This window comes from Pagrus pagrus, assembly GCF_965226575.1.
Source record: "Pagrus pagrus genome assembly, chromosome: 6".
Classification (NCBI taxonomy): Eukaryota; Metazoa; Chordata; class Actinopteri; order Spariformes; family Sparidae; genus Pagrus; species Pagrus pagrus.
The window spans coordinates 17369009-17394313 of NC_140190.1; the positions used below are offsets into that span (position 1 = coordinate 17369009).

Here is a 25305-nt window from a genome sequence, read left to right on the forward strand (position 1 = left end):
ACAGTAAGTGTGCAGCTAAATGGAATTTGGCCATCATTAGTTGTATTATTTACACCTGTACTTTATCTAAGGCTTAATTGTTGTCAAAATGTCTTCAACAGTGTTACTTTTTAAATTCCTCTTTAAAGCGTGTTTGGAAAAGTCTATGAGGGTTCGTGCAGTGAAAAGACTGACTTACTTATTTTGCATTTCTAAGCATTTCTTGTAAAAGACCTGCAGTTAATGTCATCTTGGATCCACCCTCTTTCTTGAATTCCACCCAGTGCATGCTGGGAATGGTCCAGCTCAATGAATCTTCCTCAATATCCGATATTCTTCTAACAAACCCTACCTAACAGCAGAGGTCTTCCCACTTTTTTAGATGTTACTATCACAATGAACCGATCCTGGAAGTCAGTAATACAACATGTTTGCCACAAATAACACAATTACTATAACATCATGTAGTGTCTTTAAGTACAGTATTGAAGAAATCAACTCTGTCCCTTTAATAGAAATACTACTCCATCTCCCATCCTCCATGCCCCCCATATGCTCACCCTCCCACTCAGCAGCTCTCCACCTCATACTCCGGCACCGTTTCTCTCTCTCTCCATTTACTGCTCCTCCCAGCAGCATCTACACTCGCAGCTGAAAGGAACCGAAACAACAGCGACTCATAATCCATGCCATTTAGGACGTATGCAGAAAACACCCACTTCCTCTGCTACTCCTCTGCACTGGAAAAAGGTAGAAAAGCTTTAATTGTTTTGTCTAAATTTAGAGTTTGTGCTGTGCGTTAGTGTGCACATTGTCCAGTGTTTCCTCTAGATTCATTCATCTGTGATTCACAGCAAAATCACCACAATCACTGCCAGCAGGGTGCATCTGAAATTGTAGATTTGGGCAAAATGTAAAGCACAAGACGCACTTTGACACAGTTTGGAATCATATTTTTATTCTAACAAAGCACCAGAAGAAGATCTGAAATCGGCACTCGAAGCCTAATTTGAATTAAACGAGAGATGGGTGTGGAGCCACCACTAACAGTTACTTCACCACTGCAGAATTAACAGAGGAAACACTGGTGACTATGGTGTTCTGGTTGTGAGCTCATCAAACCAATCTGTAGTTCAGGCATCAAGGGTTGTGTTTGGTTTTTCAAGTCTTATCTCTTGCTATGGACCTGTGGTGCACCAAAATGTCAACTCAAAATAACTGAGGGCTGGTGGTAATAAATTAATAATCATCTGGTATCAAAGCGTTGCAGCTGTAACAGGAGCCATTTGAAATTTGGCATTAGCACATCAGGGTTGTTCCTCACTTCCTTTAATTTTCTCCCCCCCAATACCCGACTTGTGTGATTCACTTCTTTGGAAACTCAGAGCATGTTAGTTCATGCTTCGTGTTAGTAGTTGCACCCCTGATTTACGGAAGTGTCTGGGATTCCCCTGGACTTAAAACGCTCTCACTTCTTCTCTTTGCACATTTCCTCTGCAGCTTCTCCCTGAAACAAAAGCTACACGCTTCAGGCCCACTCACTCTGGTGTTCATTGACTCCTTTTCTGTTCATTTTACACATGACACAGGTGCTTTTTTTTTAAGCAGCTTTTAATACAGATGTATGACAGGAGACACTTATGATGTTGCATTTTTAGGACATGAAATTTCAGTCTCAAAATAGTCTTTTGGGATATTTTTCACATTTCCAATATTTTCAAATGCATGTATGATAAACGGGCTCTGTGGGACTTCTGTGTCATGCTGAAAGCTGGCGTTGCATTGTGTTTGCAGGCTCCATTTTCTAAACTAACATTAGCTACTGTTGCTCTCTGTAAGCGGAGCAGATAGAGGCACTGAGAGAGGCATTTACACTTACTCTATTCTTTAATTGAGACAAATAGGAATTTGAAGTTTTTAATCACATGGTATGAATACTTAATGTGATAGCATATAGACAATAAAGCATTTACAACTTAAAGGTGCTCTTTGTAAGAAAAGATTTTTGAGTCTCATTCCCAACTTGTCAAATAATGATGCTTTGGGATGGCGGCCGACCCGACCTACAATCCCAAAGCGTCAGTTTTTGACAAGTTGGGAATGAGACTCAAAAATCAACCTTACAAATAGCACCTTCTAACAAAACAGCCGAGAGAAACGGGGAAGGTCTCATTTTTCCCACCACATTAACTTGCACCCTGCTCACATATGGCCAATAAAAAGTGATTAATGCACGTAAATTGCTACAAATTGTTACATAGAGTGTAGCTAAATATGTATCACCTCTTCCCAAAACGGACACCATGTCAGTTCTTCATTGCATATGCATGTTTCTGTCCCCCTGCTGTATTCATTTGGATAGCAACAGTACTTGTCTTTTGCCATCAGTAAAACCTGACTCCACATTTGGTGGAGTCATTTGGCTGTCAAGGGTGTGACCACACCACGAGAGGCATTATCACAGAAATGATGAGGGCACTTCACCAAGCTGCTGCTGTGACTGTCTCTCATGGGCCAACAACAGCACTGAGATAAGACAAGAACCTGACACGGGGACAGAGCAAACCGCTGCTAGGTACACTCTGGACTTACACGTGAAATGAAGTGATCACTTCTGAGAACAAATGCATGAATGTAGCTGTGACCAACAAAGGATCTTTATTGGTATGGTAATATTTGATGTACCAGATCTCCCTTTCTTTGGTTTTGATTGGGTAGGATGCAGTGCAGGTAGCCATACATTCTGATTTAAGTACCGTAGAAGAAGGGTTTTCTTTTTGAACATCTGCACTGTGTTCACATATAGGCACAGCAACATAATCAATATTTACAAATGGCATTACAATGATCCAGTATGGGGCAAAGGAACATAATGTGTCCTTTAAAGAGATAGTTCGTCAGCAGTGTTTGACTGGAGATGGATAATTTAAATTGAGCCAGTCAAGCCCAAGCTGTTCCAGTCAGCAAGTAAAACCCTGAAACTGTCAACATCTATTTTCCTCATCAGAGAGAGAGGGGGAGAGAAGTGGTGGTGAGCCCAGCGAGGCACGCATATTTTAAGTCACTTTGCACTCTTCAAGAGGGCCCTTTTTTCAATAATCCATTATGCATAGCAGCTCTGGCTCTCCCTGGTATTTCTCCTACCTTCTTGACGTCAGTTGCCATTTGTGAGGGTTACCCTGGCAACGGCCAGCCTCCCCGGGAGATGTCTGGTGGATAAGACGGCCCTGATAAAGCCTTTTAAGGTTCTACTGTTGCTGCACCTTTTAATTGCCTTTGATACAGTGGAAGTATTACATGGAGGTCGTCGGGCCGCGTCGCCACATGTGGGCAGAAAAAAAAAGGTGAACATGCAGATAAAAATAGGCATTGAGGAGCTGCTTCAGATTGACGTCCCATTATCTCCACTTGATTCAATCACCCACGTATTGGGCTCGTTTTTGAGCCATCCTGTGAAACTGACTTGGACATGATGGATCTATTTTTGGCCACGTTGTGCTCTCCTCTTCCGTTATGCAAAAGACACATGTGTACGACCTATTTTAACAATGTGCCATTGTTGTACTGATGAGATAATATGTAAAGGCTAGAAGCAGCACGCAGCCCATTGTGATGCCTCTGAACAATGTGATTATGGGTTAATATGAAAAGATCAAATATCATCAAGTTATCCTTGTAAGTCATAAAACCCTAAACCCCCCCTGGCATGCAAACATGTCCCTGTACATTATCGATTGTAACAGTAGATTCTTATTTAGAATTGCATCAGCAGCCTAAAACCACCCTCACATTCAAATGATTTAATTCATCTTCCTGACTGCTACTGTACTTTGAGCTCCGTTACATGTGCAAAACGCACACTGAATTTGCATTGATGCAAAAATGTCACATTCGTAGGCAACAATACAGTTGAGTTACTGTATACGACACCCATTCCAGGCTCCAGGAGGCTATTTATAGCCACACCAACATGTATGTCTTTCTTTCTTTTTTTTCAGACACCAGGCTATTGATGTGCTATTTTTACAGTGTCAATTCGCTCCCTCCCTCTCCTTTTGGTTGCCAAGCAATGGGCCAAAGGACCTGATTGGCCAAGAATGTGCTTTTGGACACCTTGACTCTGATTCTCAACTGGTTAATGAATTCTGTCTTTATGCTCACTGTAGAGGCAGGGAGCTGAAGAGTTCATATTACAGTGATGAATTGACTGTTTATGACTAGTTGCATGATTTATATCTAGATCTTAGCAACCATTTGTCATCATGCAAGGTATGACCAAAAACCTGCATCGTTCACCATCATGCTATGCATTTAACAATAAAAATGTCAAGGGTGTCATGATTTTTGTGAGGATGGAAAGACTATTTTTCTCCAATTATATGCTAGTGTAGAGGAATTGATAAACTACTGCGTTTCTCATTTTCAATTGTCCAGAAAGATATGAGTATTGCATTTCGAAAATTTCCGGATTTATGAATGTTTTATATTTGATAATATCTTATTTCCATGCTGTATTAATGACAAACCAACAACAACATATGTTTCTGCGATCATATTAATCCTAATCCTCATAATGTGTTTAGGGGGAAATTGGTCTGACACACCTAAAAGACTGCTGTGTAACTGAATTCAATTAGACTTAATCTGACCCCATGCCTCTCCGAAAGGAAACCAAGGGCTGGGCAACTTTCATCTTCCCTCCATTGATTGTGGCTCGTGCAGAGATATGGAAAAGCCTATCCCACTGCTCCCTTTCATTGGCCCCATTAAAAATTCATCCTGTCCTAATGGAGAGAGATCCTTTTCAATGAGCCCACTGCAGGCCAACTGTGGTGTGCCGGGGTGAGACTTGGCACAGCTGTCTCCTGGCACAATCCAAACCTTACAGCTTTAAATTTTGGGTGCGTTTTTGGGGGTGAGAAAACTGATTTTATCTTCACTGCTCTGTATTTTAAGCTTTAATAGTCTAGCAACAGAAAAAAAAGCATATTTCTCTAGTAAGTTTCATTGTCTTCATGTCACTTGGTATAAATAAGATTACTGATTTTAAGCAGATCATGCCTGCAACCAGTAAGTCATTTATTAATCTGATGACTATGTTATTGAGTTATGGAACAATCATTTGGCCTGAAAATGCCAGAAAATAGTGGAAATACTACATTTTCAAATGTTTATTTTGTCTGACAAACAAAAGATATTATATCACAAGACAAAGAAAAGTGAATTTTTGCTTACAAAATGACATTATTGCTAATTAACTATCAAATTGATCAATTCGGTGATTTATTGACTAATATATGCAGATATGTAATTTCCCCAAGCATTTAAGGGCTGACGCTGACAATAAATATATTTTCTTTATTGATTAATGTGTTGATTAATGGTTTGGCTAATAGCATTTCTTTATAGAATAGTGAAAATGCCCATCACAATTTCACAGAGCCAAAGGTGGTATCTGTGCCCACAGTCCAAAGCAAAAGAAACAAAAAACATGAAAATCTTCAAATCTGAGAAGCTGGAACCAGAACATGTCTGGCATTTTAGATAGACAAGTTAATCAAACTTTTAAAGGACCGAGGACATTACTGTTCCTTTAGTTCATTCTCATAATAGGCTCCTCAATTGACAGATATCTTTGAGTAACTGCAATATTTCCAGATTTTTATGATCATGCACACATACTGCAGTTTGACATAAGTATTTTGTACTTACACTCTGTTTTCATGTACAAAATAAACATAGAAAGGAACTAAATAACTTTACAATAACGCTCACAGGACAAAAGCTAAAGTCACACTTACTAATAGATTACATTCATAGAATAAACTAACAACATCTATACTTTTCTCACCTCAAGCATCAACACTAATACTGTAGATACACCACTCTCCTGGTTTACTTGGTGTATTTGTATGTGAGCAAATCAAGGAGTTTTTGAAGTTTTGGCTTTGCAAACCTGAGGTGAAGTCCATTTGAATCACTACTACTACAACCACTACTACTACTACAGGCTCTGTAGGTCTGATATTTGTTTCCTGTATCCCATTCGGTTCCTTTTTGTTGAGGGGGCTGACAGACGGTACCATTTCGCTCGTAGGTTACACTACCCATTTCATTTGTCATTACATTTTACCAAGCTTAACGAAAATGTTATTACTGATGGTTTAGGAGTGTTGGCTTCGATATAAATATATTTGGTAAGGTTTTGATATTTTATAACGTGTTTCATTGGTTTCATTACACAAAATAGCAATATATGCCGTACCGAGCACCCCTCAGCGTAGGCTGTTGCCATGTTCCCACTTTCATGGGTGTGGTGATTAGCTTGCTTGGTGAAAATTTTTAGTCTAATCCGCTCGCCCCTGCGCTGGCTTCTACCCCTTTAAACCGATTAAATTGTCTTAAAATTAACACGTCTGCCTTCACGATTTCTCCCACAGCTGGGACCATGGTTGTCGTGTGAAAACGGATCGGTGTGACTCGGATTGGAAGCACGGACAGAGCCAAAAAGCCTGTTTCAGGTAAGGACGTGTTAGTCTCCTCTTGGTATTTTGGTGGCTTTTCGGCTATTTCCTGCTTTGCTCACGGCGGTTGTATTTTGTTTTACATTGTGGGTGAGAAGCAAGGTTGCCCGCGAGAGTGAAGTATTGCCTGTGCTGTGAGCAGCTCTGTGACTCTTAACATGACTGTTCACAGGCTAATAATGCCTCAATGCTATTTTTTCCCCTCTGAAGCCAAGCTGTTGGAAATTCACTGATATCCAAACGCGGCCTTTTTACAGGCTGTCAAATGATTCCCAGGCGGAACTCGAGGGGCAAAACCATTCAACAGAAGGCACATATTCATCTGTTCCCATTTCATACATCAGTTTTCTCATTCGTGGTTGCACGACTCCCTGCGTAGCCTTTTTTTCCTCCTCTATTAAATATACATGGCAGTCCGCCTTCATCCGAGCGCCAACTGGTAGCGTGACGACTCAGGCAGTTTGTTGCTTGTGTCAGAAATGAATCTGGACTCAGATCAGCTGATAAAGACGGTTAATGCATGTTAAATTCTCCATATGATGGAGTTGAAGGTTTCATGTATCGGCTGACCAGTGGGAAACTGTTGATGTACAATATACTGTACAGTTTTTACAGTTTGTCAAGGTTGATCGTGTGTATTATCAATGTGCAGCTTTCTCAGGCCTGATTAGCCTGTTGCTCATATAACTGCACATTTAATAACATGTATGCGTGTTGAGTATGGTGATAAATAAGAAATATATATAATATATGAGAGAGAGAGAGAGAGAGAGAGAGAGCAGACAATCATACACGTTTCATTAAGAATAGTTACATCACTTAACTCTAATACAACCTTTTTAAAACTAGGTGAAGCTGAATCAAATTGATGAGTTGAGTAATTAATTGGTTGATTATTCGGGGAAAATGCCAAAAACTTTGATTTCAGCCTCTCAATTATATTTTGATTATTATTTTTTTATTTTTTTTTATTTTATCAGTCTTATGCAGACTCCGATCGATACATTGATCGGCCGATAATGTCCTATAGAGAGTTGAAACCCTTAAGGTTTCCCTCATGTGACCTTATTCCAGAAGAACTTTGTATGGTAGTGAATGGAGACAAATAATCTTTCGATCCCGCTTTGAGTTGTGCCATGAATTACACATATGTTGTTTGTCAATTTAAAAGATAATTTTTCAAGTCAATAAAGTCGCAGTTTGTCAAAAAACTAATGAAACAAAGACTGTGAAAATGCGTAATAAGAAAGACTATGCAGCCAACAGCGACGTCGTCTCGTTGAATGGTCACCAAAACCAATAATTTAAACCTTGTAGAGCTGGTTTTATATATTAGCAGCTCACAGAACTGACAAACTACATAACACACATAACTGCATGTGATCCCTCAAACTCTTGTGACAAAAATATGTAACGAAGGCAGGGTATTTTGCAGTTTAACAATAAATGTTTTGGTCTAAAATGACATCAGTGAACTTACCTCAAAATCTAATAATATTAAATCGCCCAAAGCATCGTTTTTCTGCCCTGTGTTCAAAAAGTTTCCGTATCGGCAATACAATATATCTTTTATAAGCCAATATCGGCCAATAGTGCCAGCCAACCGATATACCGTTTGAGCTCACACTATTACACAGAAATGATGTTTGGAGTATAATATTTGTTGAATTCCCAGTGAAGTTTACTGTCTCAGTGCTGCAATTTAATTTAGGACAATAGCGTTTATTATTACATTATAAAATATCCTGCCTGTGTTGGAGAAACACATTTAAGGGATCATTACAAAACAATGTGTGTTTATGTTCGTATACTCTGTGTATAAAAGTATATCAGCCAAGAATTTTTTACTCCCTTATATATCAGTTTCAGCATTGGCCCTTATAATCCAGTATCAGTCTGGCTCCATTCTTATGTGATTTTATAAATTGAGTATATGTGTGTTTTTGTTTTTGTTTTTTTGCATTGTTGCTTAGACAGAACAAGCAGTTTAATGATGTCATCTTGGGTTCTATAAAATTGTGACAGGCTTGTTAAATTATTTTCTATTGCTCATCATCAACAGATGAATTCATAATGAAAACAGTTGTTAGTTGTATCCCTGCAGCCAGGAAAGGACAACATTGGAACCATTTTACAGTAATGTGGAAAATAAAAGACAGTAGATTTTACAGTAATCTTACAATAATACTGATGTGTGTAGAGCTCATAGGGCTGGGCTGATAAAATATTCAGCATATCAATATCATGATTGATCAACAAATTATAAGTGAAAATAATAAAGAGTTACATAAATCGACTATACCTCCCAAGTGTACTGTATCTTGGGCTTTAACAAACTTTCACTACACCTCAGACAAGCTAGCCATGATAACAGCAACAAAACACTTGTATTTATAAATGGACCCATTGACAGGAAATCTTGTACCTTCATGTAAAAGGATCATGGTTCACTTTATGGTTTCTGGATATGGCTATGAAACAGTCTTGTCCAAACATGACACATCCAGTTGGATTCTTGTAGTTTTGATCAGGAATCATGTGTGACTGCATTATGTGTAATTCTGTAACTGCCTGGTGTAGGTGGAGTTGAAACCTACAATCAAAGTAGGTCATACACTCATCACACATTCATTCACTGTGTTCCCGTCAGCTCTGTGTAACAACAAGCAAAATCTAACTTGCTCTAATTTTACTGGGGACCAACCAAAACACCTCCATGGTGGTCCTGAGTGACTTCTAGTGCATTCTGTGATTTATTTTCCCTTTCAGATTTTCGGATTAAATTAAATTTAGGCCTATATTAAATCCTGCTTGGGGAAATTATTGCACTGTGTTGTTAGTGTTTTCACTACACACATAGGCCTGAAATGCACACACAACCTATAGACATGCATTAGTAAGGAGATGTGACTGGGCTGCCACTTAGTCGGCCCTCCATGCAGTTAGGGATGTGGCGCCATGCTCAAGGGCACCTCGGCACCTCTCCTACTACCAAACTGTACTGCTGCAGGAGTCGAACCCATGCTACCTTGATTTAAAAACCAGGAATTCTAACATCTCAAGGATAAGTTCACCCAAAAATAAAAATGTGTTCATTATGTACTCACCCCCATGCAGATGGAGTCAGGTGAAGATCACAGCAAAACAACATTGCAGCATTCTCCTAAACAACTGAAGTATTAATGTTTTAAAATGTTAAGAACTACAAAAAAAAAAAAAAAAAAAGGCTCCATACAGCTCGTCAGATATGATCCAAGTCTCTGGAACTGTGCAGAAAGTCTTATACTTTTGTATTGGAAATTAGAATACATCTGTCCAACTTTCACAGTGTGATTAAGACAATGAAATATCTCTTCAAATGTTTTTTCTGTAAACACTGGTGCTCACAGATGTTCAGATCTGGCTCTTCATAATGTTAATTCCTTTACTTCCTGACCATCTCATGTTGTTGGGCCCCTGTGGCTCTGGGTACAGCTGCACTGCCTGCACCTCCCGCTGATCTGTTCATGAACGAGGCAGGTGTGACTGACTTCCTACTTTACGTGACCCACAAGGAGCAGAATGTCTCATTGGCATATTTAAGTTGAATACAAAATATGCGAATGAGTTATGATACCATCATTTCTCAATCTGTTGTAAACCATCTCCAGGTTTCACTTTGACCCGCTTCTGAGCCTGACACATACTCTTCCAGCAGTAACTGTCCTGTGGTTGTATATGAACTATCGCTGAGTTAGCAGGGTCGTACACTGAAGGGACACTGTCTCCTGTAACAAATATATTGTGACCAAGCTTCATTATTGTAAACCAGAGACCATAGTGACTGACAGTGACCTCACCATGGAGGAGTTGGGGAGATTTCTCTGTGCAGCTCTCCTTCTCCTTGTCTGTGAGTGAGATAAAAATGAAAGTGAAAGTTTGCATGCCAGCTTCTCATAGACCGAATCATTAACCTGGATTAATGGATCAGTTATAAGCAGCAGCCAACAACATGTTGACAGCTGAACCAGATGCATAAACAATCATATGAAAAATCCCTTCACTTGTTTTTTTCAGAAAAAACAAAAATATTAATTTTACTTTCAAGGAAAGGTTAAGATAGCCAGCAAATGTTCAAATTTAAGAAACTGGAAGCCATAATGTTTTGGGGGTTTATAATAAATTTATTTTCAAAATAATTGACAAATAATTTACTGTCACCTGACCAATGGATTAATCGGCTAGTAATTTGAGCTCTACTTCCACTGAATAGCTATGTATGATTATTTCCATTATGGACATTTAAAACAATATTTTCCGTTGTGTCAAATTTTCTTTTCTCAGTTCTGTTTATTTATTCTAAATTGTGCATCACTTTTTTGTAAACTGTTTTTTTGAGTGCTTTAGTCATTACTGATTACATTTCAAGTTCCATGATGATGGATAAGATTCCAGTAATTGTTATTGTTTTCCTTTTTAGATATACTATAGGTACTATAGATAAGCAGAGCCATGTTTAATTGTCATGTAAATGCTCCTCTGGCATTGTTGGCAATCATGAAGTGAAATAACTTCTCTCCTTATTAACTCATTGGAGATGTATTTATGTCTGTTTCGGTCTTGAGGTGGCAAATGTACACACATTCTCTCCTCAACTAGAAGTACTGACTCAACTTCTTTACTCAAGTAACAGTACAGGCTCTGAAATGTACTCAGTACTTAGGAAAACGTACACTTCTGAAGGACATTTCTACCGGCCAATTCTGTGCAAAGCTAACTGAAGCTCACCTCATATTAATATTATTAATGAAACTTAAATGTAGGGTTAGGGTTAAATCGGTCTGATTTGTCTGAGCTGTTTGTAAACTCACCAGAAAGATAGTTGATTCTTGAGACTTGTTGCCAGGATGTCAAATACTGATATTTTGGGTTGGTAAACCATCCCAAGCACCGCAAAATATTGAGACTGTAAGAAAATACAGTCAGAGGAAGATACAGGAAAATACGAGACACTAACACAACAAAGTAACAAGGTATTTGTACTTGTCTAACTAGCAGTGACTCAGATTTATAGAAGGGTGTGATGTGTGTGCACAGCCTCATGAGTGTGATGCAAATACTTAAGTACGTGTAGTAGCGATAGCCTATTTCTGCCTTTGTGCGTCTTTGTCTCAAACCTATCCAGTTTTATGCAGATGGCAGCTATTTGGTCCCACTTGAGACCCAGTGGTCTCTTGCTGGCTGCTGGGAGCTTCAGCATGAACCACGTTAGATGGGTGTTTGGTTGGTTGGTGTCAGAAGGGCAATGGCAGTAATGGCCTCCCATAGCCAGTCTCAGAGACCCAACTGTGTTGGTGCCAAGCAGCACTATCTACTGTAGCTGGCAGCCACATACCAAACAATAGGCAGCTCCAACACAGCTCTCCCTTTGTCGCCCCTGATATTGTGCCATCCTCTGGGCCTGCGTTGGCCCGGCTGGCTGCATGCCTCCAGTCACACAAGTGGAGAAAAGGCACACGAGTGCTCAGTGAGGTTTACGACTTTAAATTGTTAAAGGTAAACTTTGTAGGGACTGCAGTACACTATCTGTGTGACAGCTTCTTTTGGCTGCGGTTGATATGTGGTTACTTACTACAGCGTTAATGAGTGGCCTGTTTTTGGTTTCTAAATGACTAATATTTAGTATCCACGCATGAACAAGAGTTCATTTTGCAAATCACTGCCATGACGTGCCTAAAATCAGAGCCAACTGTGGAGAAAGTACCTCGACACGTCACGTTCCTCAGCGTCATCCTCCATCATACCTGCATTATTTTCCTACTCACCTCTCTTTGCACGCTCAGTTGCCTTATGCGTCACAAGCCTCAGGCTAAAAACATCGATTGAAAATATTTATCAAGGTGTAGAATGTCAGATTGGGTGTTTTGGTAGTCTACAACGCTCTGTGTGACGTGGCATATTTCAGAGGCATACAGCAGAATGGATCCATGGCAGTCAGAGCAGTACCACATCACAGACGAGCTGACGTTGAGAGCCTCTCTTCAGGGGGGTTGCGTCAGCTGAAGGAGAGAGTGACGTTACTCCTGGGCAGCTGAAAGCATTGCAACGCTCACTGTCCCTGATGCCTCGTTACTGTCAAAGGCCTCTTTGGCTGAGACAAGGGTCCACGATGAGCAGTCCAAGCCATCCTCTCCTGTGTTAGCAGAGCGGATGTACAATGGCCAAAACCTAATGAACTCAGAGTGTAAACGAATAGCTTTTCTCACACTTGCAGTATATTGTAAGGAGATCTTAGCAGCATGGACATCAAATTGTCTTAGTTACGTATATGCCATTTGTGTAATGATGTGGTTTTATTTTGTGGCCCCACTGGTTTTAAAGCTTCCGCAAAACTAGAGCAACAACAACCTTTCCTGTGGAGAGGAAGGGCTGGACTCAGTCTAATTGTTGAATTATAGAAAATGGAACTGAAAATTTAATCTCGGAGGGTTTGACTTCTGGACAGCAGACTGTAAAACAGCCCGGAAAATGGGGGGGGGGGCGGGGTTGTTGTGAGCCGTGGTCCAAACATTTCTAAGGAGTGTCTAAGTGCTTTGTGACCCACATTCACGCTCCCCAAGGTAAAGGAAGTGGCAACTCACACACGCACAAGCTTACGCACGCACACAAATGCATGTACAAACAGATGCTCAGTCTGACACACTTGACACAGACACACATTTAAATGAATGCTCACATAATGTATACACACACACAGATAAATGTATGCACAAATGTTCTCATTTGGACATTGTCTGATAAACCATCCAGATCTGCCCACACTACACAATTTTCACACACACATACACGTTTGGGGCTCTTTGGGGCGGGCCAAGCAAACAGCGCAATGCAACAACACAAAAGACTGATTGAGTCAGGAAAGGTCAGAGCCTGCCTCAGATGGCCTTTTGAACCAGACTGGGGGTGTTTGAAGAGCCAGGCCACCCTCTAGGCCTCCACCCAGCCCCACCCTTTGCAGCAGCCTCCTTTGGTCTGAACTAGGGATGCACGATATGGATTTTTTCAGCCAATACCGAGAACCAATAATAATTTCACATTTTTGTATTTTAAAAATAAGTTCATAACCTGTAGTTTATGCAGCCCTGAGGGCAAAATGGCTAAGCTGTTGCGGACAAAGATGGATGATTAATTATTCATAGCTCTAATAAGATTTATTGTGTTAAACTCATAGACTTTTTTCCTCCTCTGAACACTTGCGGAACACGTATTGCAAGTTACAATTATGTTGTCTTCTTCTGAACCTGAAAAACAAAGCCCACTCCAGTGACAACATCTGTGGCTCTTGTCTTCATTGCGTGGCTCTACACAGGTGCAGCAGCTCTATGTCATGAACGCGACAGCAGCGTTGTTGTTGTTGTTGTTGTTGTTGTTGTTGTTCTTCTTCTTCTTCTTCTTCTGTTTTAATTGGCGGCTGGCAAACCAAAGGTGCATACCGCCACATACTGTGTGTAAATGCTGCACTTGTTAAGTCAACTAAAGCAGTTTGGCTTTGTATTATCGGTTCTATTTATTGGCTATAATTTCATTATCTGCCGATAACCAATAATAATAATGATAAATAATAAAATAATACATTTTCCATTATCATAACCGATAATTCATGGGCCCGATGTATATTGTGCATCCCTAGTCTGAACCCATACAGGATGCCCATGTTTGTCTGATGGAAGTTCCCATCCTTTGCTCTCCGTCTGCCTGTTACACTCATAGTATTTCTGTCTCTGTCTTGCAGGTGTCAGCTGGTGAAGCGTGTGTGAGTGTGTGGGTGTGTGAGAGCGTGTGTGTGTGTGTGTGTGTGTGCGTGTGTGTGTGTGTGTGTGTGCGTGCAGGCACGTGTGTTTTCCCGGCCCTGGTCAGTATTTGAAGCAGAGTGTGGCCTGAACGAATCAGAGGGACAATGAGCGAGCTGGAACAGTTGCGGCAGGAAGCCGAGCAACTACGCAATCAGATCCGGGTACGGCAACGTTTTGTGTGCACGTGTTTGTTTATGTTGACGTGTGTGTGTGAGTTGTGCTTGTGTTTGTACCTCACACGTGTGCCACTGTCTGTTTACTGCAAACTGTGACTCACACCGTTTCAGATGAGACAGTGACGCACTCGCAATATAACTTATCAATCAGCTGCTTCCATTCTCGTGCAGAAATTGGAAATTGATCTGTAAATGTCACTTACTGCTGCGTGACGACTCTGTGACCACTGAGATATTAAGTGTCTGTGATTGGCAATAACTTCTGGCACATGTTCGAACACTTATTTAGAAGCAATTTATGTATTTTTCATGATTTGTTCTTACATTAATCCTGTTTGTTTATGCAGAAATCACTTGTTACATTTAGTGATGCAGCAGCTGAAAAAGATGAAAACTGTCGTTGGTCAACATTACTATCGCGGTTTTTGTTTTGTTGCAGGATGCCAGAAAAGCCTGCAGTGACTCCACTCTGTCACAGGTAAGACTTCCTCTCCACATATAGAATATAGTGTGAACAATTAGTGTTTTATTTTCCTGTCTTTATACCACATTGAGGTTGTAGATTTTCACAAGGCAAAGCATTTTGGTGAGCTCACTAAATATACTAATTAAAGGATAACTACCGTTTTTTACAACCTGGACCTTATTTCTAGCAAAATATATGGTCATTTACTCACCCAGATAACTTTGGTGTCATTTGGAGTCGTTCGGACGAAATTAGATCCAGCGTAGCGCCGATATATCCATATAATGCGAGTGACGGGGCAGCGACACAGCGACACACACATATATATATATATAAATTACATATTCAAATTGTTTCCATTATTTTTTTATTAATGTAACTGGTCTGTAATAATTAAATGCAGTTTTTGATTAATTATGCGAGCTGGTACAGTAACATTACTATATTACACATTATTTCACTCATCACTTGAAAAGTAGCATCGTAGCGAGTATTTTCTATATTTCTCGATTATATATTGTGGCTGTTGCTTTAACCAATGTCTTATATACAACATTGAGTTAGACAGTGACCCCTATACATCCATATAGGGGTCACTGTCTAACATCTTTAATCTTTAAACTACCCGTGCTGCTGTTACTGTCAGCAGGCAGCAGCAGACCCTGAATTGCCACCGCAGTAATGATGGCGACCCTAGATGGCGTAACACACAAATCACTCGCCGAATTTGTCTATGTAATTATACGTGTTGTTTTATGGTTTTTGTGGTTATGTTAATAAGAACCCCAAGGAAACTAGCAACCACTTTGTGGAAGCTAATGGGAATTCAATTAAGATTAAAGAACACCTGCAAAAGATACAGATAACAACAATCTACTAAATGCCTTCAGTGTAAGTCAGCTAATCAAAGTGTCACAACTTGATGATGGAAATTTTGCCTGGCCGGCCCTCAGCCTCACAATTTATACACACAAATATTCAACAGAACCAATATAAGCCCCACTATTATTCAGCATCGTCCACTGTTGAGTGATGCTGGGCTGTTTTTGCTGTCTCAGCTAGAGTCCACTGACCAGTGGGGGGGGTGTCAGTGTGTGCGCGCGTGTGTGTGTGGGCGAGCGCCTCAAGTGTCACTGCTAACACTTCTTCCTGTGTTTTGGCAGATCACAGCTGGTCTGGACTCAGTGGGCCGGATACAGATGCGGACGCGGCGCACTCTCAGGGGCCACCTGGCCAAGATCTATGCAATGCACTGGGGCAGCGACTCCAGGTAGTGTATATGTGCTACAGGCAACATAATTATGCAATTATTAGTTAAGAGCTGGAGAGGAAATTAACCTTTTTATTCAAATGTGTTTGTTTTTTGTCTTTGTCTGATTTGTCTTGCGTTTTATTTTTTAAGGGGCATTTCTGTTCTTTAAGATAACATTTAACAGTTTTGGCAGACTTTACAGAAAAGAGTGCAGCAGTTTTACACCCTAAGTTCATTGTCAACTTATTTTAAAGATTTCTAAGCATTATAGTTTTGCAGTAGTGGTTGGTGCAGGTTTGGTGTTTCCTTCTACTGCTGCTTTAAGTTGTTTACTTGGTTATTTCAATTTAAAAGAGACATTTTTTTAATCACTGGACACACTGGAGCCAAACTATTCGTTCTCTGTACTTAACATGACTTATCTATGGTGGCCCGCAGGGGGCAAAAGTGACCAAACAAAATGCAACAACTTGAAAAGCATCAAGTTTAGCCCATTATCTGTTCTCATTTTATCAGAATGGTTTCAACTTTGAAGGTCATTTTTCCCCTGAGTTGCTGCTGTTAAACTTCTAGACTGTCAGCGACTGTGACCATGGTGACTTTCGCATCTACAAGACTAAACCTATAACTGTCAAGATCTACAGTATGCCAGGGATGGGCAATAAAGTGCCTCCAAGGGCTAACAGTCTGCAGGTGTCTATTTCAACCAAACATGGACACATGTTCAGCCACAGTGCAGGAATTTCCCAATAAAATCACAGCTCAGCAATTGGCTTAGTCTCTGTCTTGGAAAATTGATGTTAACTCTTAAATTCTCATATTAGTAGCAATACCTAAATAATACCACCAGTGTGACTGTCAATATTTAGGCTATGCATTGTTGCATATATTATATAATATAAACTGGTACAGTCAACCAAAAGAGTAGTTATCAGCTGCTTGAGTCACTGCTATGAAACAAGTCTTTCTGTGTTTAATATGTCTGTGTCACTGTTTATCTTTTTCTCTGTCCATCTGTCTCCCAATGCAATGCACTGGGGCAGTGACGGCAGTCCCAGGTGTGGGGCTATACTACTACCAGTACCACTACTATTATTTTTACTACTACTACTATTCTACTAATATGACTAATACCACCATAGTAGACTGTCACTGCTGCCACCTCCACTACTACTGTACATTTAAGTGCTAGTGCTGTTTTACACCCTCACTATGAGCACAGTAATGCTATTCACTGAGCACAGAGACAGACAGCTTATTTGATATTTCCTTAAAGATGCAGTTTGTAAGATCTAAACCTTATTGATAGTTTCTCAAATAATTAAAATTTTCAGTGAGGAACGTTCCTCTGTGTCCAGATTGGACTAAAACTGTGGATGCACGCATTGATTTGTCCCTAAATTAAAACTTCCAAACTGCTTTTTTAATTGTTTGCTGTGAACATGAGCACCAAGAAATTATCAGTCAAGAATAGTATGTATGCATGCAGTGCACTGATCTTTGTCCATAGGAAATGAACTGGGAAATGATGTAGCCAAGTAGTAGTTCTGTATGTCTAGTAGAGTTTAGTATATTTTATAAAACATGGATTACTCACTTCTGTTCTGTTTGAGCAAATGAGTCTTTTGTTTTTATGACTAAAACCTGTGTTCGAAATCGAAATACTGGAATTACCTCCAGCTGATGATGCTTAAGCTGTTCAGCGGTGATTTGTGTGTGTGTGTGTGTGCGCGCGTGTGCGTCTAGAACCCTCTGACCGACCGACCCTGCAGGAGGCCAGTGTTTATTTTGTATACAGCCACTGACATTTCAGCGTGATGACTCTCCTCTTGATTGTAGCATAGCACCGTCAAACTACTTCCTGTCCCCGGAGAGATGGAAACCCCCGGTCAGGATGGGAGGGGAGGGATTCCAGCTGTTTGTAGATCTGCACCACCTATAACTCTCAGTCTTTACTGACTGTTTCTACTTCATCTTCTTCTCAGTCTCCATCTTTTTGCTGTCCCGTCTTGCTGCCCCACCCCGGCTTCTTTCTAGTTCTTTCACAACCCCTCAGGCTTCTACCTCCCACCTGACAGTAGGGACTTTTACATAACTGGCATAATGAATATTAGATGGGGTGGGACATTAAAAGTGGCTTCCCTGGATGAGGAGACTTCCACGAAGAGGGAGGGAAATGGGGATGTTGAGAGAGGAGTAGGGAGCTCACACTGAATGCTGTTTGACAGAAAACCTTATCTTAGCACAGTAGACTGCAAGGCGGCTGGCTCTCATTGCTTTTAATGATGCATGTACCTTAGATTATGTGGGTTTCTTTTGTGAGCTTAGTCTCATGCTGGTGTTTTTAACTTGTTTCTAGGTTACTTGTTAGTGCCTCGCAAGATGGAAAGCTAATCATCTGGGACAGCTACACAACAAATAAGGTGAGATTATTGATAATCAATGATGGAATGTAGTGCATAATATGTAAAATAACAGTTGCATTAAAATCCACTCAAGTTATATAACAAGTTATAGTTTATCTCCTTTGACTCTTGGATTAGAGAGATTGTTTGACAGATGAACCTTTTAACCCCTATCTGCACAGGACAAGTATTGCCTGAGGTCCTCTAGTAATTTGTAATAATTGCGGTGGATGTTTGTGATCTTAATCCCGTGTGGATCTGTCCGTAATTTGTAAAAGTAAAAATTCCACCATATATCACCCATCGTATGTCGCCAAACACAGAGGTCATGTGATAATATTAGTGATTTGGGCTCATTTCTTTTTAAACATCTGTTTGTCATCTGTTGTCAGACAACTTAACAAGTAAGAAATTTGAACGTGGCTCATAATATGTTTAACTTGACGTTTTACAGTGATGACAGATGAGGTTACTGAGCAACACAAGGTTATCATGTTCAAGTACAGCCACAAAGCACATTTTACTTGATCCAAATGAGCTGCAAATGTGTATCGGTTTGTAACTCATGCTGAAAGGGAGCAAAGCTACTCAAAAGTATTTTTATAATGTGGTTGCTGAAGAACAGATGCTTACTGAACATTGATGTTAAACAGAGCCATGACATCATACTGTATCTTGAAGATAATGTTGGTAAATCTAAGTAAAATACAGACTTTGCTTATCCCGTGTGAATGCGCCGCATGAAACACAAGCGTGGGGAGGTAATTTCTAAATCACCTGAGGTCTCTGGGTAATACTAGTCCCGTGCGAAAATGACTTCAAAGTATAGGCTGTATTTTATAGATCCGCTAAACACTATTGTGTTGTAAATACTGTATGTTGGTGTTGTGCTCACATCACACGAGGCACCATTATGTAGTGCTTCATGCAACAGTAATAGGGAGTTTTGGGTTAAATTTGGCTATCAATAATAATTAATGATTATCAGGGATAATTATTAATTATGATTAATAATAAGATCCAATTTACATAAGATCACCTCAGGGCACGGGTGTGGGTGTGGGTGTGGGTGTGTCGTCATGTTATAGAAGATGGTTAGTTGCATGCAAAGACCCTAAGTCTGTGTGAAGCATAATTCAACTAACGTCAAATTAACCGTGTAGCAAAGCAAACTACCAATAACCTGACCTGAGATCACAATAACACCAAACAGTGAACAAACACATAGATTGAACAGATGTGCATTACATCAACCAGAGTTTAAAGTCCTGTGCTTAGCCTTGCTATGCTATGCTATCTAGGCCCAGGTCAGTGTTACCAGTCTTTGAAGAAAAGGTGCTGGTGGTTCCTTGGCTGATGAGCCATGCAGGAGAAGGTTTGGATTCCAATGTTGAACAATGCTGTTCTGCTGGCTTGGTGTTCCTCAGATCGTGGAGTTAGCTGGCAAGTTTTGCGTCGCAGCTGCTGGTGCTAACTGATCTGGAATACTAGCAGGACCTTGCGTTGCTGCAGTGAGGAGAAGTTCTTTGGGCCTGCTGGGAATGTAGTTTGTAGCTTGCAGCTCTCAGTAGCTGTTAGGCCCAGAAGAATCCAGATCCACTTGAGGGCAGCCCCATGGGGAGAGAAGTGGAGAAGCACTTGGAGAAGAGCGAAGAGAAGAAGAGAGAAGAGAGCGAACAAAGGAAGGAGCTGGAGTTTTGACTATCTGGTCAGAGGGGGGGTCTGTCACCCTGAGCAATAGTAGCTCAAAGCTGAATTTGCACCTAGGTGTGAAGACTGGGGAATTCTGGGAAACTGAGTTCAGTTCAGAGCCCATTTTGAAATCCACAGTGAACGACTGCATCTGTTGGTCCCAACATTGGGAACTGCGACAAACCACTTTCCAAATGGCAGCTACTCTATGTGGTTGCCTGAAGGTTGTTTACTTATTAAAAAATGAATCTGTCTGGTGAAAGAGTGAAAATAACTCTGTATTCAGTAACGCCCAAAGAGAATCACTCAGCCTCATTGCTAAGAAATTTTTCATATCATCCAAAAACAACTGAATTTTTCACTTTCACTCAAAATATGTTGCCATTAGCAACACAAGCTACAGTTCACCTCTTAACTTCCACACCTATTCAGTATGGAAATGCTGCTCATACCGATGTACACACTGAACACATTGACCTTAACCTTAAAGCTCAACAACCCTTCCTTTTATCATATTTTATGAAGAAATGCTTCTCTTCGTCCTCAGATGCATGCCATCCCGCTGCGCTCTTCCTGGGTGATGACATGCGCCTACGCCCCCTCTGGGAACTATGTGGCCTGCGGAGGCCTGGACAACATCTGCTCCATATACAGCCTGAAGACCCGCGAGGGCAACGTGCGCGTCACCAGAGAGCTGCCCGGACACACAGGTAGGCACAGGGCCAAACAAAGAAATAATTACATAACAGCAATATTGCTTGTGATTTCTTCACTGACTTTGATGTTGTAACGTTTTTATCATATCCTGATCGGAGTGCATCAAGCCACCCTGTTTTGTCTCACCATCCTTTTCAGATATTACGTTTTGTTGACTGGCTTATTTACAGTATGTTTTCTGCAAAACATCTACTTGAAGAGTTGATTTTAATGACCTAGATATGTGTGTTGGTTTTGTCAACAATGTAAGCACGAAATAGTGTTTTCTACCCCAGGGCTACAGTGCTGGATGAATATGCTTTAACTTTAACCAATACTATGACCAAAATGCCATATTTGTTTATTCTCAAAGGACAGGATATGGATTAAAGGTGGGCTCAGCTACCTAGGCACAACCGAAATGAGTGGGATTGCGCATTTGTGTCTCCCTGACACACAGCAACATTGTGGAGAACTACTGGCGTAGCAGTAAAAAAAATCAGGCAGGGCATAGCTCTAGTTATCTGATGTTGAACCTTTATTTATCTTCAGGTTATTTGTCCTGCTGTCGTTTCCTGGATGACAACCAGATACTGACCAGCTCCGGAGACACCACCTGGTGAGAGACAACCCTGCTTACAACTGCACAGTTTTAAGAATCAAGCTCGTTACATGACAAAAATATTGTCTTGATATAATTGTTTGCACATTATGTAGTAGACTGAAGATGCTTCTCCATATTATATAAAAAGTTTCTCTCCAATATCCATCCTCTGTCTCTCATTATCTTGCTCTTACTTTTGAAAGCCCTTTATGTGTATTTGACAAAAGCACTTTGGTCTGTGCTCTTCATCTATAGCTCTAATAAGTTAGAGTAGATGCTCATGGCAGACCAGCCATTGTCTGTTAACAGGGTCAGATGAAAAGGTGAAAAAGATACATGCGGAAAAAAAACAACTTTAATAATGGCACTAAAGTTGTAATAATCCCCCTGGATAGGAAACTCTTCTATTAATGCTGTAAAGTGACACACAACCTTCCTGTGCTGCATACTTTCCCACCTGTGCCTTGATAATAACTTGGGGGTCACTTTGGTTACTTATCCTTAACTGCTGCCTCCTTTCTTGCAGTGCATTGTGGGACATAGAGACAGGTCAGCAGGCCACCAGCTTCTCTGGCCACACAGGGGATGTGATGAGTTTGTCTCTAAGCCCAGACTTCAAGACCTTCGTGTCAGGAGCTTGTGACGCCACCTCCAAGCTGTGGGACATCCGCGATGGCATGTGCAGGCAATCCTTCACCGGCCATGTGTCCGACATCAACGCTGTCACCGTGAGTTTACACAAACACACACAGAAAAGATCATACCCTGTTGTTTTTACATAGTATCACACATGTCATAGAGCACCTTTAAAAGCAGGTCACCATGTAAGTTTATTGTCCTGGATGGTCTGTGAGGTTCTGAGTAAAACAAGATGTCCTCTCAACCCTGTACTTGAAAAAACATGATGTGATTATTTAAAAACACTTTACTTACTTCTGCTTGTTTTTTTACTCCTGCAGTTTTTCCCCAACGGGAATGCCTTTGGCACAGGCTCAGATGATGCCACCTGCAGGTTGTTTGACCTGCGTGCTGACCAGGAGCTGATGGTGTACAGCCACGACAACATCATCTGCGGCATCACCTCCGTGGCTTTCTCCAAGAGTGGCCGACTGCTCCTGGCCGGCTACGATGACTTCAACTGCAACGTCTGGGACACTCTGAAAGGCGAGCGTGCAGGTAAGAGACTTATGAAGTCAAGTCATTTTTTTGTGTGTTTGTTCCTTCTGTGTCAGATGAGAAGACCGTCCTAAAAAAATGTTTTTCTTTACTTTTTTATGTATTGCATTACAGTAAATTGAATATTTTTGTGTTTTGGACAGTTTTTTTTAGTTTTTTTTATTTTAAGATTAACCAATTATCAAAATAGTTGCCAGTTATTTTTCTGTTGATTGACTCGATCAGTCAACTAATTGATTCAGCTATAATATCAAAACATAAATTACACCCTAGAATAGATATGAACGATCATAAGAAATTAGAAGTAAGCAGCAAGCTGAAATTTAACACAAAGCCTACAGTATAGTAAGTAAGACTTTACAGTGATTTCTGAGTAATTAAGGCTTTAATGTTTGGATTTTGACTTAAGGCAGCAGATATTTTAGTCATCTTTGACTCTGGTTTAACTTCTTTGACCTCCAGGTGTGCTAGCAGGCCACGACAACAGAGTGAGCTGCTTAGGGGTGACAGAAGACGGCATGGCTGTGGCCACTGGCTCCTGGGACAGTTTCCTCCGGATCTGGAACTAAACAAACCTTGTCCCTGCTGTACTCAATCACTGCCCACCAACTTCCACCTCCCTGAAACCCCACCTTACATATCCCAACTCATCTGCTGGGCTGGAACCTGCGTGCACACTGTGTCAGCCAAAACCTTCTTTAAGTCGTCCCCGGTTCTCCTCTCTGCTGGTGACCTGCCCACCCGTGAGAACGTACCCACTCTTTCTACCTTTTTGATGTTTTTTCACCCAGCTATTACACAAAAATAAGAACCTTTCAGTGTAGTTGTCTAATCAAAAATTTAAACACAGATGAGCTATGAAAAACTGAAGGAAAAAATAGAAGTTTTCGCCCTTAAACCAATTCTCTAGAAGGCGATAAAGAGCGTCTGTCACCACGACTAACAAGCAAGATGAGCGTCAGTGTGTAATATGTAAATGTATATATATAAAGACAGTATATATGTATAGCATTATGTGTGTATATATGCGTCATATATGCATATATAATGTGTATGTATATATTTTTGTAGTTAATTTCCCACCCTTGCGTTGTTTTTGTTTTTTGTTTTTTTTTATGATTTTTGGGGTTTTTATGTTTTATTTCAAATGTACATATTCGCATTACTTCACAACATAATGCCAGAAACACTTATTTTGTCTTGTGTGAGTACCAGATTGAACGTCAGACAATTTAGATACAGCAGTGCATCATAATTTTAGATCAAAATTCAAATTTTAATGTCTAAAATTTCTGGTACTTGCTGGTTTAGTCGAGCCAAAAGAGGAGCAAGTAAACAAGACAGTTTGCAGAATTACAATTTGACCCAACGAAACTCACATTCCCCATTTATGTGTGTGTATTATGGTCACAGGCAGTGGGCATAACTCATACATCCTATATCTACAAACGTTCAGGTGAATGATAGCTGTGATGGTATTTTTTCTTTTAAGAACACGACCCCTGGCATTCCTCACGCAGTGTTTTAAGTTTTTAGTCTGGATTCAGCTTCAGCTCCAAAGCGAACCAGTGAATTTTAGGCTACTTTCAAAAAAAGCAACCTTATTTTACTTGAGGCTGTGCCTTTGCCTCTACCTGCATGGATTGTGGTTTCAAATCATCGGATGCTGAATATCTGAATGTCACATCCATTTCATGCAAATCAACAGCTGTGTGATGCGATCAATAGCCCAATAATGGTCCTAAACAGAGGTTTGCCTCATCCCTGTCTCCTGTGGCCTATAGAATCTACTCTTTTCCTTAAAGTCAAAACGAGCATCTCCAGTTGCCCATAAAATGATGGAGAGAAGGGCATCACATCCCTGAGCAGAAGCCGTTCTCTACCTTGTGATGCCTGCATGGACAAATGGTAGAGCGGCCAGTCGTTATGTGAGGATATAAAAGGACCATAAAGGAGAGCAGTGACTCTGTCAGCGACCTCTGAGGACGAGACATGAAGAGAAAGAGAGACATATGTCTGTCAGAGCTCGCCATGTCATTTTTATCCTTTTTTTTTCTAAATGAAGGATCAATGAGTCCTTTTTGTCGTCGGCAAGGTGCGAACTGAGCGACTGCATGGAACTGAAATCATGTTAGCCACTCCAAAATCACACCGGTGCCACCACAAGCCTGTAAAAAAACAAAAAAGAGAAAGGAAAAAAAGATTATTTTTTTTAAGGGTTTAACACTTTCAACGATTTTTCTTTTCCTCACCAAAAAACATGTTATGAACTGTTAAATATTGCTAGTGAAGAAAGTACACTTGGTAGACAGAAATGTACACTTAGTAGAGAGCTAGAAACGCACTCACAAGCTGTAGTACAAATGTAAACCATCGAGCACATGTGACTTATTTACCCATAGAAGAAGTGGTATCTCTGATTTTGAGTATTTCCTCATCACCCATCTTACATGATTTTGGTTCCTCTAAAGACTTAATAAAAAAAAAGAATTAATACACATTA

The 25305-nt window shown here is 40.5% G+C and overlaps 1 protein-coding gene across 2 annotated transcripts; it reads left to right on the forward strand.

Annotated features, from left to right (window-relative positions):
* Positions 1–595: 595 nt before the first annotated feature.
* LOC311258989 (guanine nucleotide-binding protein subunit beta-4) lies at positions 596–25305 on the forward strand. 2 transcript variants are annotated; one of them, XM_084355769.1, is made up of 11 exons: positions 596–729; positions 6420–6500; positions 14275–14496; positions 14951–14989; positions 16141–16247; positions 18589–18652; positions 20874–21036; positions 21575–21641; positions 22153–22354; positions 22586–22802; positions 23265–25305. In XM_084355769.1, the coding sequence occupies exons 3-11, from the start codon at positions 14440–14442 to the stop codon at positions 23369–23371; spliced, it is 1023 nt and encodes a 340-aa protein (XP_084211895.1). In that variant the 5' UTR covers positions 596–729; positions 6420–6500; positions 14275–14439; the 3' UTR covers positions 23372–25305. The 2 variants fall into 2 exon arrangements, with proteins under 2 accessions (XP_084211895.1, XP_084211894.1); XM_084355768.1 differs by lacking the exon at positions 596–729 and having other exon boundaries at positions 6302–6500.

Bases quoted from the DNA above. Each gene is read 5' to 3' on its own strand.
- LOC311258989 (XM_084355769.1), top strand. From the start codon at position 14,440: ATGAGCGAGCTGGAACAGTTGCGGCAGGAAGCCGAGCAACTACGCAAT. The intron at 14,990-16,140 runs GTAAGACTTCCT...GTGTTTTGGCAG, and splicing joins GTGACTCCACTCTGTCACAG to ATCACAGCTGGTCTGGACTC. The intron at 21,642-22,152 runs GTGAGAGACAAC...CCTTTCTTGCAG, and splicing joins AGCTCCGGAGACACCACCTG to TGCATTGTGGGACATAGAGA.